At 57.6% G+C, this 16,422-nt stretch overlaps 1 protein-coding gene across 1 annotated transcript in view; it reads left to right on the forward strand.

Annotated features, from left to right (window-relative positions):
• The first annotated feature begins 1,432 nt into the window (after window positions 1-1,432).
• Window positions 1,433-16,422, forward strand: part of Actn2 (actinin alpha 2) — a 42,532-nt gene continuing 27,542 nt past the window's right edge. Inside the window, exons 1-3 of the mRNA XM_048367773.1 lie at window positions 1,433-1,663; window positions 15,816-15,930; window positions 16,179-16,298. Coding sequence (XP_048223730.1) covers window positions 1,538-1,663; window positions 15,816-15,930; window positions 16,179-16,298 — 361 coding nt within the window. The 5' untranslated portion in view covers window positions 1,433-1,537. The remainder of the gene's footprint in view (window positions 1,664-15,815; window positions 15,931-16,178; window positions 16,299-16,422) is intronic.

Genomic DNA, 16,422 nt, shown 5'->3' on the forward strand with positions numbered 1-16,422 from the left:
AAAGGAAGTGGTAGAAGTTGGAGGTGACAGTGCCGCGGAAAGCTGGAAAGGAGGCGGAGGAGACCCCAAGGCTGGGGAGAGGGGGGCCTGCCCCCAGGAAGTTGGTCTTAAGAAGTCCTCCAGTTCCTCAGCACTGAGGGCTCTGAGTCAGGTTCCCAGTGTTTACCACCAGGCACCAAGTTCCCCACAGTATGGCTAAAGTAGCAGAGTGTTTGCCTCATGAGCAGAAGACCCTGACTTTAAGTTCCAGTACTGTCCAAAAAAATAAATAAATGTGGACATCTTCTCGCAGGTGGTATATTTGAAAGGGACTGTCCTTTTAAATGCATCTGAGGAAGGCTCTACAGCGTGCGGGATCAAGTCCTTGTCTTCAGGGAGGGCACAATGTAGGGATGGGGGTGACCACGTACAGGTGATCGCCCTTTTGAGAACGAATAGGTTAGCGGGCTGTGGAACCGGGAGGTGACTCACTTCTGGCTGGGGGGAGAGGGCCCTTCCCGGCTCCACACGGGGGCGGGGGGGCGGGCGGGGGGGGGCAGACCGTCGAACTTCGGGCAGGGCCGCCAACTGTGGACACCGAGCCGGTCCCAACTGCTCAGATCACGGAGAAATGCGGTTCGTCCTCGGCCTGAAAGGAACCGTTGGGTATTTAAGAGGGGCCACCTGTCCGGTTCCAGTACAGCGTGCACACACACCTGCGGGACGGCCAGGGCGGGCAGGAGAAGGGGCGCCCCTGGCACCCCCAAACTGCAGTTCTCAGGAGGCTGAGATCCGAGGACGCAGGTTCAAAGCCAGCCCAGGCTGGGCGCCCCTGGGGCGCAGCCGCAGCGCAGGGGCGCCGGGACCCAGGTCCCACCCGAGAGGGCGTGGCGTGAGCGCGTTGGGGGCGTGGCCTCGGCAAGTCCGGCGCGCCGGGGGCGTGGCGTGAGCGCATTGGGGGCGTGGCCCTCGCGGATCCGGGCGCGCCGGGGGCGTGGCGTGAGCGCATTGGGGGCGCGGCCTCGGCAAAGTCCGGCGCGCCGGGGGCGTGGTGTGAGCGCATTGGGGGCGTGGCCCGCGAGGATCCGGGCGCGCCGGGGGCGTGGCGTGAGCGCATTGGGGGCGTGGCCCGCGAGGATCCGGGCGCGCCGGGGGCGTGGCGTGAGCGCATTGGGGGCGCGGCCTCGGCGGGTCCCGGCGCGCCGGGGGCGTGGCCCGCGCGGAGCCGGGCGCGCCGGGGGCGTGGCCTCGGCGGGTCCCGGCGCGCCGGGGGCGTGGCCCGCGCGGAGCCGGTCGTGTCGGGGCGCGCCGGGGGCGGGTCGGGGGCGTGGCCTCGGCGCCCCGGGGCGTGGCCGGCGGCACGTGACGCGCCGCGGGGGTTCTTAAGCGGCGCGCGCGGCTCGGGCGTTGAGCTGGAGCTTCTCCGAGCCCCAGCGCCCCCGCCGGTCCCCCCTCCCGAGCAGCAGCAGCCCGCGAAGGTCACCCGCCCGCCCGCCCGCCGCGCGCCGCCCGCCGCCCGCCCGCGCCCCGCCGCAGCCCCCCACGGCCACCCGGCACCATGAACCAGATCGAGCCCGGCGTGCAGTACAACTATGTGTACGACGAGGACGAGTACATGATCCAGGAGGAGGAGTGGGACCGCGACCTGCTCCTCGACCCGGCCTGGGAGAAGCAGCAGCGGAAGGTCAGCCGGCGCGCCGCGGGTTCGCGCCCGGCCCCGCCGCGGGGCGCACGCGGGGCACGGGCGGGGGGGGGGCGGCGCGCCTGGCGGAGGCCGCGCGTGGGCAGCACAGTCCCCGGGGGGGGGGGGAGCGGAGCGCGAGGGGTGCCTGGCTGTTTCCGACGGCCCCCTGCGCCGGGCCGCGGTCTGGGGGTGCCCTCCCCCGGCGGCCCCCCCTCCGGCGTCCTCCCCCCCTCCCCGGGCCCCCTGGAGGCCGTGACCTTGGCGGCCGGGCCGGGCCGGGCTCCCCAACTCGCACGAGGCGCCCCGGAGGGAGGCGTCCGCGGCCGCCCATCAGTGGGTTCCCGTGCTGGGGGGGGGGGCGGGGGAGGACCGAGCCCACCCGACAGCCCCCGACCCAGTGGCCGTCACCCCCACGCCCTATTAATAGCCCCTGGAGGTCAGGCCCGAGGGGGGCGCCCGGCCCCGAGCCCCACCCCTCCTGGGTGGGTGGTCAGGCGGGAGGGGCCGAGGGACAAGCCAGCCCCAGCTTGGGGTGCCCAGGGTCATGGCAGGAGCGGGGGGGGGGGCGGAGTTCCCCCCCCTCTGGGCGTGGGGCGCCCCGGGTGGAGGGCGGGAGAGCCAGGTGACAGCATGGAGTGGACTCCATGTCGGCGCCCATAAACCCCGCCATACCCCGCGCCTAGCCCCCCGGCAGAGGCCAGGAGGAGCCAGGCCTTGTTATTTCCAGAATCATCCATCCACCAAAGCCCTGCTTCTCTCCGTTTTCAAAGTTATCCCCAAGCGGCCATCCAGAGGAGGCGCCAGTTCAGAAAGAACTTGCTGAATGCGCTAGGACGTCTTGATCAGCGGCGCCCTTCTCCACGTTCCCGCCCAGTCCCCCAAGCACTTTTTTACTTTTTAACATCTATTTCTCTGGTCTCCCTTTTCAATTACAGTACTGGGATTTGAACTTAGGACTTCATGATTGCTGGGATATACCATTTGAGCCTCTAAGCCACCCCAAACCTTCTAAAAAGGGATTGTTAGGAAATGCATGTCCTGGGAATTTCCCTGTGTCACTTGGATGTGTTTATGCATAGTATACCCAGTATGCAAGAAGTTAAGAAGTGACTAACTTTCAGCATTGAATATATTGCTGCCTTCTCAAAAAAATTTCGCAGCGAGTGTGGTTATTGTTTCTTTTCATGAATTTAAGGAAGAAACTTCAAGTGCAATGTCTTTACTCAAAAAAAAAAAAAAAAAGAAATCTTTTTCTTCTTGTGAGGAACAGTGAAATTGTTCAGGAGTAAGGCAGGTAGATGGCCTATTGTTTTTAGAATGTTTGATCCCAGAGGTTTCTGCTGATTTTTAAAAAAGTAGTTTAATAGTGGGCAGAGACAGTGTCAGTTTTCCAAGGCTACGTTCATATGGGGGTATTTGTTGCTGTATTTATTGCATTTATGTTTGGATGTAGTGGTTTTGTTGTAATGGTTTCTAGGTTTGGAATCCCCACGTAGTTACATTGTTATGGCCCTATATAGGGCTTGAAGTGTGTTATTTTAGAAAACAGACATATTCCCTTGACTCCAGTTCAGGAACAACAGCTGTAAGGTTTGAAGTGAGAGCTCTTGTTTTTCTTTAGATTGGGTGTTGTAGATACTGGTCGTTGGTGGGGGCGGGGGTGGGGGGCAGTTTCATGTGGCCACAGACCTCATCAGATCAGAGAGCGTGCTCTTTCCACTTTTGGTATGGAACCTGCTCCCTTCGGTGGAGTCCTGGGGAAGCTTGAGGTCAGAGCCGCCTGGGCCGGGCCTCTATTTATGTCCGATGAGGCACTGCTGGACGGGGCGCGGAGGAGATGCCATTGTTTCTATTGTGGGCCACCTTCCCCGCTCTTGCCATTTCAGTGATATGCCGGGCATGCGGTCTGTCAACAGATGCTGGTGGCACTGGATGACGTGGCGAGAGCTCTAATGGGTGCAGTGCCTAATTTTACCCGCAGTGGAGAGGCCCGGGGACTGTGGTAATCCTTGCACCCCCCTCCCCTGTGGGGGGGGGGAGCGGCTCTGCCAAGGGCCTTGGGAGGAATAAAGGGAGTGCTTTTCACGAAAGGTCACCCCCATGTGGGGCTTAGAGTGTGCAGGCCAGGCCGAGGGCCCCCCTTCCCCGCCCTGCCCAGCCCCGCACGTTTCTGTCCATACTTCATGGGGATGGAGAATGGCCCGCGGGGAGATCTTCAGTCCTGTATGTGGACAGCGGAGTCAGAACGAGGACCAGGCTGATGATGCCTGGAGTTAGAACTGTTCCCAGTCAGGACACAGCGTGGGGACAGCGGAGTCCACGGAGCTCTGGCGTTTCTCCAGGAGGCTCAGAACCGAGCCTGACCCCCACCCCCAGGGAGGCCTGGTGGGGACCGCAGCGCTGGGTGCCCTGTCTCCCTCTCAAGCACAGAGCGCTGGCCTGGGGGGGGGCACCCTGTGTTCCTCTCCCTCGAGGATCCTTGTGTCCTTCCTTGGCATGTGGCCCCATGACCATAAACTTCCCTGTGGAACTAACAGCTCTGCTGCTATCCGCTCCATTGCTTCTTTTTGTTTGCCATGCGCCGGTACGGGTACTTGAACTCAGGGCCTGGGCACTCAGGGCTGCTAGCACTGTTACCACCGGGATCCACAGCGTCACTTCCGTGTCTTCTCCATTTGCACACGTGGGTGCGGGAGCAGCGGCCCAAGGGGTGGGGGTTCCCCTGAGAACGCAGGGCCCGGCACCCTGCCCCGCTCTCGTCCTGGGGACAGCTCTGGGGACAGCGCCTGTGTGAGTGTCCTCCTGGAGCGAGGAAGGGCACTCATTGTGTGGGCAAGTAACAAGCTGGAGGAATTCCTCAGATTCCCAGTCGTCCATGTCCCTGCCCCCCCCCCCTCCCCACCTGGTGAATCTTGGCCCAGCTCAACACTTCAGTCCCAATCTTTAGTCTCCATTTGTTTATCTTGAGACCAGAGATAAAATTCAGCTTCTCTTACTTCGGAGGGTTCTTTTCCCCCGGTCCTCAGGATCGAATGGCTAAAGTGTTTGCTGTTGAAGGGTTTTACTTGCTGTAAGGTGACCTGTGAGTGGTCAATTATTATCTTTGTGTAACAGTGTCTGTTATTTTTAGTAAGTAGTCCCATAGTCATGAGCTCACACTTGGCCTTGGCTGGGGACAGGGCTTGGGCCTTCGTGACTCTGAGGTACTTTTTGTTTTCCTGGTGGTGGTATTTTACCACAGCTACTTGGTTTTGAGCAGTACTGGGATTTGCACTCAGAGCCTTGGCTTCAAAGCCAGGGTGCTCCCACTTACTTGAGCCTGACTTTAACCAGTCTTTTTTGTGTGCCGATACTGGGGCTTGAACTCAGGGCATAGGTGCCGTCCCTGAGGCGTCCTCAAGGCTAGTGCTCTACCCCTTGAACCACAGCTCTACTTGGGGCTTTTTTGTTGTTTAAGTGGAGATAAGAGTCTCAGGGACTTTCCTGCCTGGGCTGTCTTTGAACTATGATCCTCAGATCTCAGCCTCCCTGACTTTAGCTACTTTAAGTGCATACATTCAGTGGGGTTATATTGCAACAACAGTCACCAGTATCCACTTGGAGAGCTTGCTTGTCATTCCATTCTATATTTGCCTTCCATTCCTTCCTCCTCTGATGTACTTATTAAGATGTACATAGTGAAACATACAGAACTTAAAAAAGAAAATTAAAGGCCGGGTGCTGATCTGAAGAACCAAGTGTCTAGAAGGTCGAGTAAGGAGAATCGTCGTGGCTGAGGAATGAGTTTACCAGGGTCACTGGACTAATGACTGTTTGGCTGGGTGTGCAGCCCAGCTGCACCAACAAGATGGCCTTACACACCGCATCCCTTGGGCCCCCCTCCCCCCTCCCCAGGAGATGGGGGAAGCACATTCAGAGCAGAGGCGGAAAGTAAGTCAGCCCCAGGTCCCCTAAAACAGCTTTGTATCCTTGGATCGTCTGCCACTCGTGATGTGTTGGCGGAGTAGGGAGAGCAAGAGGCTTCTGGAAGCTGAAGACGCAGAGTCCGGTAGCGAGGAAAGGTTGGAGCGACAGGCCCACTGGGCGCCGGCCCCCTGGTTGGTGCGGGACGAGCCCTGCGCTTGCACTAGTTTGGAGGAAGGGCTGGAGTGAAAGGCAGGGCCTGGCCTGGGCCTGAGGAACCCTGGGCTCCCCCTGGGACGCTCCCGGGTGGGGGGTTCTGAGGTACAGTCACCTCTTGTCTCTCTGTATCCTGTTGTGGGGGGGCAAAGGCTGTGTCCTGGGGCCTCGCCCGGGCCTGCCCTGCCAGCCAGATTCACCAAGTAAGAGACGTGAGTAGGAGGAAGACTGGAAGCCTCGGCCAGGAGCTCTAATGAAGGCAGCCTGGGAAAGCTGTCAGCGAGCCCCGTGCGCGCGCCCCTGCAGCTGGAGACACCCACGGGCGAGGCGCAGGCTGGCGGGGGCGCCCGCCTCGCGGGGGGGCGGGGGGAGAGTGGGGACAGGAGCGGGGCTCCGATGGAGGACAGTCAGAACGGTGCCACGTTTCCCTGGGAACAGGAACGATGCTTCCAGAAAGAACAGAAGCAGAGCGGCTGGGGTGGGGGGAGGAGAGGAAGCTGGCTCAGTGCTAGGGTAGACCGTTTCAGAGGGAGGAAACGTCCCAAGTGCCCGGATCTGGCCTTGCTAGAGGAATTGGAGGCACGCTCTGTGTACGACACACACACGCACACACTCCAGGCCGGGTGTGTCACTTACACCCGCCAGTTTTCTCGATTGGAAACTAGGTGGTTTTTTTACCTGCAGTATTGAGGAGCCACCCAAACATGAACACAAGCTATTTGTGAACGAGTGGTTGTGAACGAATGATTGTTCGTTTCTTCGTTCATCTGACAATCAGTCACGATGGTCCCTTAAGGGTTGGGGAGGCCAGGCTCCTGGGCTTTGAGGGAGCTTGTAGCCTAGAGAAACGCAGGTAGGAGAAAGTCTGGGGTGTCACTGAGCCCCGATCTATGGGGTTCCCTGTCAGGAAGTGTGCAAACATGATCCTATGCACCCCAACAGAGGCCGAGGAGTAGCCCTCAAAGAGGCCCCTCTCCTGCACTGTGGCCCCGCAGTGCCCAACTCCCCGGTCCCCTGGACGCGCCCCTCCTCTGCTCCTCCCCAAGGCCTTCCTGCGTCCCGCGTTCCTGGCCCAGCTCAGGCCTTCCTCTTCTGCCGCCCTTCCTGGGGATCGTACTTGTGATGCTGGCAAGAATGATCTAGAAAAGACACAAGCCCGGTTGGCTACCTCCTTCTTTCTTCCTTTGGGAGAAGGTTCGGGCTGGGATTCCGGGGTGTGAGGCCAGCCTGTGTCCTGCCCAGTGTTCCCTCCCCTAGGGGCCTCTGTGGGTGCCATCCATAGCCCCGCACCCCTCTGCTGCCCAATCCCCAGCCCTCCCTCCTCATCACGGGGGCGCGGCCTCTGCCCCCCCCAAAGCCCCATTGTTCCCCCTTTGGCCGTCAGATCACGCGCACAATTGGTCAGATGGCAGGAGAAATTATGAATCATCTTTTAAAAAAAGTAATGCAATTAGTTTTTTTTAATTAAAAGACAAGTTTTTTTTATAGTTTCTGTAACTCCTTGAGCTATAAATGTGTTAATTCCGACTTCATTTATTGCATACCGCTTTTTAAATTTTTTTTTTAAAATTCTCAAATCTCCAAAGCAATAGAGTACTCGCTCTGCTGGAGTCTTGTTTCAAGCTGGGCCCTTGGAGAGAAGCTGCTCATGTGTTTCCAAACTCGGAACTCAAGAATTTTTAGAATTGGAAAAAAAAATAACCCATGCAGACTCATTTACATATGGTAACATGTGTCAGCAATCCTTATTCAGAAAGTTCTAGTAACCTCAGTTTGATTTGAAAGGACCCCGTTTACAGCAAATTCCAAATCCCTTTGGAATTCAGAAAAGCGCACATTTAAGTTTCTGTCTGGGTCATAGAGACCGCAGTAATGGTGCGCACATGCTTCACAGCGTGGGGCTGGGAAATGGAAAGCGGACGCCGGGAAGGGTGCCGAGGCAGAACCAGCACAGGCCACGGTCCCACGGGCCACGGCCCCACAGGCCACGACCCCACGGGCCCCACAGGCCACGGCCCCACAGGCCACGACCCCACAGGCCCCACAGGCCACGGGCCACGGGCCCAACAGGCCACGGGCCCACGGGCCACGGTCCCGCGGACCACGGCCCCACAGGCCACGGTCGGTTGTGCGAGGCCTACCACGGAGTCAGCCCGGCTGTGGTCTGCCCGGTGCCCTGGGCTGTTGCTGGGAAGAGAACGCCATGGCATCTCTACAGATGGCGCACTCCTGAGGTCCCGTGTCCGCCAGGACTTCCTCATCAGGAGGCCTGCCACTTGGGCGGAGCCTGCCTTTTTTTATTTCTATTTTTTTGCCAGTCCTGGGGCTCCACAGTGCCACTTCTGGCCGTTTTCTGTATATGTGGTGCTGGGGAATTGAACCCAGGGCTTCATGTATACGAGGTAAGCACTCTTTGCCACTAGGCCATATCCCCAGCCCCAGGAGCCTGCCTTTTTTTTTTTTTTTTTGGCCAGTCCTGGGCCTTGGACTCAGGGCCTGAGCACTGTCCCTGGCTTCTTCCCGCTCAAGGCTAGCACTCTGCCACTTGAGCCACAGCGCCGCTTCTGGCCGTTTTCTGTATATGTGGTGCTGGGGAATCGAACCTAGGGCCTCGTGTATCCGAGGCAGGCACTCTTGCCACTAGGCTATATCCCCAGCCCAGGAGCCTGCCTTTTTAGCACCAGCGCACTTGCTAGCTTTCGTGAATGAGACCTGCACGGAGAAGGAGGTGGATGCGAGGTGGTTTGGGGGCGACTGGGCATGGCGTTTAATAATTTGTCACGATGATGGGTTTTGTACCAAAGGTTGAAGGAGGGAGTACTGCAAATTAAGAAGTCCTGTCTTTGAGAGTTGTGGGGAGTCCTTGGGTTCCTTCCTGAAGGCCCCCTAAGATGTGAGCGCAGCGATTACTGAGAAGGTCGGTGGGAGCCTGGCTCTTTACCAGGGTTTTCGATATATTCCGTATGTGTTAGGTAGAGCCGTGTGAGAGGATCGGCGTTGGCCAGCTTGGATTCAGAGCCGGGGTGCTGTCCCTGAGCGTTTGCATTCACGGCTAGCGTTCTGGCTTTTTTCTTTTCTTTTTTAGTAGTTAGAGATCTGACAGGCCTTCCTTCCTGGCCGGCTTTGAACCCCACTCCTCCCCCCTCTGCCTCTCCAGTAGCTGTAATTCCAGGTGTGCCACACTGCTATCCAGCGCTCCCTTGGCCTTTTCGGTTGGGTTCTTCAGGGGAAGGCTCTTTGCCATGAGCAGCAACAATTTAAGGAATCCCAACGAGACAGTGAAGTGGTATTTTTATGAATAATTTTTTGCCAATCTGTTTTAAAAAGGTGTGTGTGGGAAGGGATTTTGGCCTAGCGCTCGTGGTATTCCACACTTTCCGCAGAACGAAGCAGAGGAGCAGCTGGTACTGAGCAAGAGTGCTGCCCGGCCCTGTTTAAACCGTGTATGCGATTCGACCCGGCCCTGTTTAAACCGTGTATGCGATGCGATCGCTGCAGTAGTCAAGAAAGCCGGGCTTGCCTGTCTTCCTTTGGGAAGGCGGAGCTGGAGGATGCTTCCAGGATTTTGCCTACACGGTGATGATACCGTTCTGTCTTACAGTTGGAACTTTCTAGAAGACTAGCGATGCTGACTCTTTGATTGCAGGTTGTGGGTGTGTCGTGGTAGAGCTGGATTTCACGGAGGGCCTCCGGAGCCCCGGGCCGGGCTTCTAGCCGCTGCGTTCACTGTGCTTTCGGGACTCTGCCGAGCCGGGCGTCCCTTGTGCCTGGGAGCATTTACTATCTCGGCTGGTGCGCCGCGGGTATCAGCTAAGAATGAAGTCTCTGAATCCACAGGCAGGCAGGGAACATAGTGACTTCAAGAACAGCTCTCGCCAGCACTTGGTCCAGCAGCGCGGAGTGGGAGGAAAGGAGCCCAGGAAGAGCCAGGCAGCCTTCGGAGCTTTAGAAAAGACACCAGCACGGAGCCCAGAAGTCCTCTAGATCGAGGCCAGCGCTGCCCCCAGGAAGCGTCAGTGCCGTGAGGTGGAAGCCATGGGAGAGGACTAGTTCAGCTCCTGGGGCTGCAGACTCGTCTCAGAAGCAGGCCCTGAACACGGCCGGCTGGGGGAGGCGCGGGGGCTCTGCGTGGGGGACTCGGGCCGTGACCATGAGGCCGGTGTCTGAGGAAGCCGCATCTGATGCTGGGACATCTTTGCTTCCTCCGCCACCCCCGGGGTGCAGCCGGAGGTCGGAGCGGAGCGGCCATGGACGGCTTCTTCTACAGGAAGGGTTATTTTTAGGGCCTGTTGAGCTCTGGAGAATTTTACCCACAGAGCCGGGCGAGAAGGAGCCACGAGGCCCCGTGAGCTTGGGCAGGCCGCTCCCTGTCAGACCCCTACTCTCGCGAGGGAAACGGGGTGTGTGGTCACTGCAGTGTCCTGACACCTTGTGTCCGGCTCCGCTCAGGACAGTCCCGGTGGTGGCTCTTGTCCCAGAGGCTTATAAGTGGCGTCTCCTTTGCCTCTCAGAAGTGGCCCGGTTCAGGGCACACGCTGTGGCCGCCCGGTCCCAAGGAGGCGCCCAGGCCCCACGAGGAAGGTCAATAATGCTGGCCCCAGCCACCCTGCCCACCTCTGGATTTCTGGTAGTTAATTGGAGCCCAGGCTGCCTTTGAACCTCGATCCTCAGATCTCAGCTTCCTGAGTTGCTAGGAATATAGGTGTGAACCGCCGCTGCCTGGCCAGATTTTATATTTTTATATACTTTCCTGAACTGTTTACCCCACAAGATTGTGTGTGTGTGTGTGCGCGCGTGCACACGCTGATTTGAACTCAGGGCCTCGCGCCTCGCTCTCTTGGTTCACTTTTCCCCTCAAGGCTGGTGCTGGGCCACACGTAGGCCACACTTCCGCTTCCGGTTTTATTTCGTGGGGAAGCTGGAGATGAGTCTCATCGCCTTTTCTGCCCAGGCTGCCTTTGATTCGCAGCCCTCTAGCTGGGATTCTGGAGCCCTAGGCTCTGTCCGCAGGTAGGGTGGAGCCCGGGGCCTCTCCCCTGTGCTGTCCCCAGCCCCCAGCCTTGCTGTGTAGCCCAGATCGTCCCCAAACTGTCCATCCCCCCCCCCCCCCGCCTCCCAAGCACCCGCCTTGCAGGCACACCCAGCTCCTTAAATACCTCTTCAAAATAGAGTTAAGAAATGATTACATAAAGATCAATTACACGTTCTTTGTTGAACAGACAGGTAAGAAAAAGAATTTAAGTTCACTGCCGAGAGGAAACTGGAATCACGGGGGCGCGTGCCGGACTGCTTGAGGCTGCGTCCGGACCTCCATTCCTGCGTCCAGACAGAGCCAGCAGCTGGGGCGGGGGAGGGTGTCCGGGGATGTTGGGACTGTTCCTGGGACTCCTCTCCTGGGGGGGACTGGCAGCGGGGAGGGGACCCCCCAGCCTGGAGTCGGGGGCTCTGGATGCCCAGCTTTCCCGCCATCCCTCTGTATGGTAATCGGAGCCCCCAGATGTGGGGGGCGAGCGGCGGAAGTGCCTGGCGGAGCCTGGGACGGCCGCACGGAGAAAGGCGGGGTCGTGGGGCGCCGCCCCCTCCCAAGAGGGCGCCCGCACCCCTCTGTGGAGGCAGCCCTCCGTGTGGGTCCCTGAAAACAGTAACAGCAGGGGGAACTCGAGCTGAAGAATATTTACTTTGCTGTGTGTGTGGCACAAGCTGCTTCCCCAGGTGCCGGGTGGGCTGATGGGCGACACACGGGCGTGCGTTTGTGTAAGCTCAAGCCCACCCGCAGGAGAGGAAGGGGCGACCCGCAGCGCGCGCTGCCCTCGCCCAGTGCCCAGCGACCGGCGTGTCCCCCTGCTCCGAGGGAGCAAGCTGTTGGGGGAGGGGAGGGATCGATTGTGCAGTGCCAGCGTTGGGGGAGGCGGGCGTGGCCGCACAGATCACCCAGCCAGGGGCCCCCCATGGCTGGACACTCGTGTCTTCCACGCCGTCCTCGGAGCTCCCCGTGCCCGGGATAGCGTTTCACTTACTCGCGTGAAAACTAGCGGTGCCTTCCACTCACCCGGACAGCAAGCCCGCGCTCCACGCGTGGACGGAGCGGCCTGGCCGGTCGGGGGCCCACGCGTGGCTCGACTTGCAGAGCCCGGAGAAGGGGCTCGGAGGGGCGGCCGTGGACGGGGCCCCGCTTCCCGTGGGGGCGCAGCCGCCGCCTCCCCAGCCCACAGCTGCGCTTTCGTTCTGGCCTTGTGGAGGGTTTTGGGGGGCGCACTGCGCGTGTGAGAGAGGCCGTGCCGTGTCCGGGCTCGGTCTGGCTTCGTGGACAAGCCCGAGGACCCCGTCTGTGGCTGAGAGTTTCTGATGAGAGCCGGGTGGGGTGCGGCTGCCGTCCAAGTGCCAGAGACCCGTCTTGAACCTGCCAGCTCCCAGCGTCACCGAGAGCCGGATTCTATTTTTGGACCTCCTCCCCAACGAGGTTGCCTGTTACTTTTGCAAGGTATTATTCTTCTTTCTTTCTGGCAAGCGTACAGTGTCTTAACAGTGAAGGGTTCTGTAGCTCTCATTTTGACACGACAGTCACAATTCTTTAAAACCTAGAACTTGAACAGACACACATTTTTGGTGTCTTGCTCTTTATTTTTTCAGCTAATCAGATAGAATCTGATTCCTATCCCATAGGATCTTGCCTAGAAAGTAAGACAATTAAGGTAGTGTGTGTGTGTGTGTGTGTGTGTGTGTGTGTGTTCGTTCTAGGACTTCAACTCAGGGCCTGGGTGCTTTTCCTGAGCTTTTTTTTTTTTTGCTCAAGGCTAGCACTCTACCACTTGCACCACAGCTCCACTTCCAGCGTTTTGGGGTTCTTTGAACATAGGAGTCTGGGGAACTTTTCTACCCAGGCTGGCCTGGAGCCTCGATCCTCAGGCCTCAGCCAAGTAGCTTGGATTCAGGCCTGAACCACCAGCTCCCAGCTACACAACCTTTACAAATTTTGAACTTTTTCTTTTTTCTTTTTTGGTCGGTCCTGGGGCTTGAACTCTGGGCCTGGGAGCTATCCCTGAGCTCTTCAGATCAAAGCTAGTGCTCTACCAGTTGAGCCACGGTGCCACTTTCCAAATGAGAGACCTTTCCACATCTCCCGTTGCTCTGAAGAAACATCCTGCAAACTTTGCTAAGCAACAGTGTGTTTATCCTTTATCGGAGGCAGCCTGTTTCCGGTACTTAGACAAGCTTCAGTCGTGACTACAGGTTGTCTTCCATTTTCCAGAGCAATCTTGCCTTACCTGAGCCGGCCTGCAGAGACGTCACTGTCCTAAGTTTAAAGCACGAAGCACCCCCAGTTTCTTTTGAGCATCATTGACATTTACGTTTACAAAATGTTTCCGATCTCTTATAAATCTATCATGCCTCCTGGAAGACAGGTTCAATGAGGTACATGGAGGAGCTCCTTAGGGGAAGTCGCGTAGGAAAGCAAGCTGAAGGCCCCTGCCAGCAACTTAGCGGGTCATAGCCGGGCTGCGGGCTGGCAGGCGTCTGTGCTCCGGGATGGAGGCTGGGGATGGAGACAGAGTGGAGATTTTGGGGTGCGGGGTATTTATGCCCACAATGGAGCAGGATGCCTGATTATATGTTATTTGAACATCAAGAGTCCAGATGGGCTTACCAATATTCTTGTAACTGGCAGTAGCACGTGCAGGCTCCTACGGGTTACCTACACGTATGCACCCTCTGGATAGATTCTTAAGAGGATTGGTACTAAACACACCTGAAGTGTGGTATAAGCAGTACAGTGGAATACTGTGTAGCTATAGTAAAGGAACGCTCTCTACTGATGTGGAATGATCTTCAAGTCACATTTTTTTTTAAAGTCGGTTAAAAAGGAAGAAGATGTAAAACAATGTGTTCTCTTGTGATTTGTGTTAAAGATTCCTAGAAACACAAATGAAAGGCCGAGTGGTCTGTGTGTGTGTGTGTGCATAGGTCATCGGAGGTTGCATGGGAGTTCAGTAGCTTTGACAAGGCTCTGGGTGGCAGAGACTGAGGGCTGGAGGGGGGGTGGGGGGGACCCACTTATCCTTTATGCCCCACTTGAATTTTGAAGCAAAGAGATGTATCCAAAAGGTAAGTCCAGACTATGGATTAACACGGAGCCAGCCGTATTCTTACAGTGATCTTGCCTTCGCCAAACAACGGTCCTTTATCAGAGCAGGGGTGACCATTACAGTTTGGCCACGGGGACTTTTCTGTAGCTACCCGGGCTCAGGCAGAGGCCCCGAGCATTGGAAAGGGCCTCACTTTTTAAAGTAGTTTCATTTTAATTTAACTTTCAATAGCCTCTCGTAGCTAGGCGCTGCCACACTGATGGCTATGGGTGTAGAATTTCCCCTGTTTGAACCTAAAGGAAGTTCACGTGTTTTAGAAATAATTACAGTACTGGCTGTTAGGAAAAAGTTATTGAAACCCCAGAAAATACGTGCCTTTTTTTTTTTTTTTTGCCCTTGAACTTAATGCTATCACATACTTCTTGAAATGAGGGACTGGTAAGTTTGAGAATCTTCTTTGTTACACCAGGAAAATTTTTTTTTTTTTTTTTTTTTTTGGCCAGTCCTGGGCCTTGGACTCAGGGCCTGAGCACTGTCCCTGGCTTCTTCCCGCTCAAGGCTAGCACTCTACCACCTGAGCCACAGCACCGCTTCTGGCCGTTTTTTCTGTATATGTGGTGCTGGGGAATCGAACCTAGGGCCTCGTGTATCCGAGGCAGGCACTCTTGCCACTAGGCTATATCCCCAGCCCAGGAAAATTGTTTTTATGGACACTTGGTCCTTTTTAAGTTTTTAATTTTTCAGACAGTGTCTCTTGGTGTAGGTAAGGCCAGCCTTGAACTTTCTATGCAGCGCACGCTAGCCGCAAATGGAGGTTGCTCTCCCAAGTTTTCTTGCCATTCTTCCTAGCTCTACCTCCCGAGTGCCTGAGTGCTGAGATTATAGGCATGCGCTCCAGTACCCGGCCACTTGGCCACTTTCTTGTCTTAGATTTTGAGAGGTTGGCTTTGTCATCTTGGACTCAAACCCTGTCTGTGTGTCCCTTGCCTGTCCCCCAGACCCCAAGGTAACGTGCCAGTCACTTTGTTCCTGGGCCCAGCAGCTGTTGTAAGACAAGGAGGCAGTTTCCAATCTTAGCTAGCAGCTGCCAGAAGCATTTCCAATCTGGCGTTGGCAGGAAGTAGTGCACAAGTGGACGCCGGTTAGGACGAGCGTGAGAAACCCACAGAAGGGCTTTGGGTGCCGCTCATGCAGATTGTCCGTCGAGGTTTGTGTGTTGATGGCGGCCGGCCAGGCCATCGGGAGCCGGGCTGTCTCTGGTCACACTTAGACTCCAGGATCTAGCTCCGTGCCTGGAATAAGCTAGTAGGAAGCTATTATTATTATTATCGTTTTTAAGTGATTAATTACACTGCACATTTAATTTAGTTAAGAGTAGAAATCTGTTGCTCACGGGAGATGAACTCGCAGTTGGTAATTAGTGGCGGTGAGTCCCTCCTCTCCCTCCCCTCCTCTCTGCTACGGGCACAAAGTCGCCCACCCTCTCTCCTCTAAGGAGACAGTACTTATGCATCCGTTCTGCAAGCAAGCTCATGTTTTTGGTTGAGTGCAGGAAATCAAGCCCATCTTAGCGTCGTCTCTTTGCTTCGAGCAGCTCTTTAGAAGGCGAAGGTCGCAGTGTCTCCAAGTCGCAACCAAAGTGGATGTCTTTGTCTTTTGGTGCCAGTAGTGGGACTTGAACTCAGGGCTCTCCGTTGGCTTTTTTCGCTCAAGGTTGATGCTCTGTCCCTTGCGCCACACTTCCACGCGTGGCCTCAGGGTCTCATGGGCTTCCCCGCCTGGGCGGCCTCCGCTCTCGGCCTCCCAAGTGGCAAGGGCGACAGGCGTGAGCCCCAGGTGCCCGGCGCGGTGCCAGGATCTGGTGTGGGTCTCCGGTGTCCTGGCGGGCCGCTGTGCTTCCCTGGGAGGAAGGGGCGAGGGCGGCTGAGCAGCGCCTCTTCTCCCCGCAGACCTTCACGGCCTGGTGTAACTCCCACCTGCGGAAGGCCGGCACCCAGATCGAGAACATCGAGGAGGACTTCCGCAACGGCCTGAAGCTCATGCTGCTGCTGGAGGTCATCTCAGGTGGGCCTGCCCGTCCTCCCCCCACGAGGGAGGAAGGTGGGGGCCCCATGAGTCCCCCCTCGAACCAGGACCTAACTCCGCTAAGCCCAGGTTTATTAAGATAACATTGCTATCCGACCCCCCTCCTGCTCCCTGTGCCTCCCCACCCCGGCGATGCGCTCGAAGCCTTGGGGCGACCGTCCCCCCCCAGGATTGTCCCGCCCCCGCCCCCCCCCCCCAGGGTTAGCGTCTGGATTCTCCTCCTGCAGGCGAAAGGCTGTCCAAACCCGACCGGGGCAAGATGCGCTTCCACAAGATCGCCAACGTCAACAAGGCGCTGGACTACATCGCCAGCAAGGGGGTGAAGCTGGTGTCCATCGGGGCGGAAGGTGAGGGTCCCCCGGGCCGCCGGCCACGCCCACCATCTTCCCTCCACCCTGGGCTGCCCCCACCGCCCCCTGCTGGGCACGGGGCCCGCGCCGCCGGTGCTTGCAGGGCGTCACCGGTGCCCCC

The sequence above is a fragment of the Perognathus longimembris genome, chromosome 18 (assembly GCF_023159225.1).
Source record: "Perognathus longimembris pacificus isolate PPM17 chromosome 18, ASM2315922v1, whole genome shotgun sequence".
Lineage (NCBI taxonomy): Eukaryota > Metazoa > Chordata > Mammalia > Rodentia > Heteromyidae > Perognathus > Perognathus longimembris.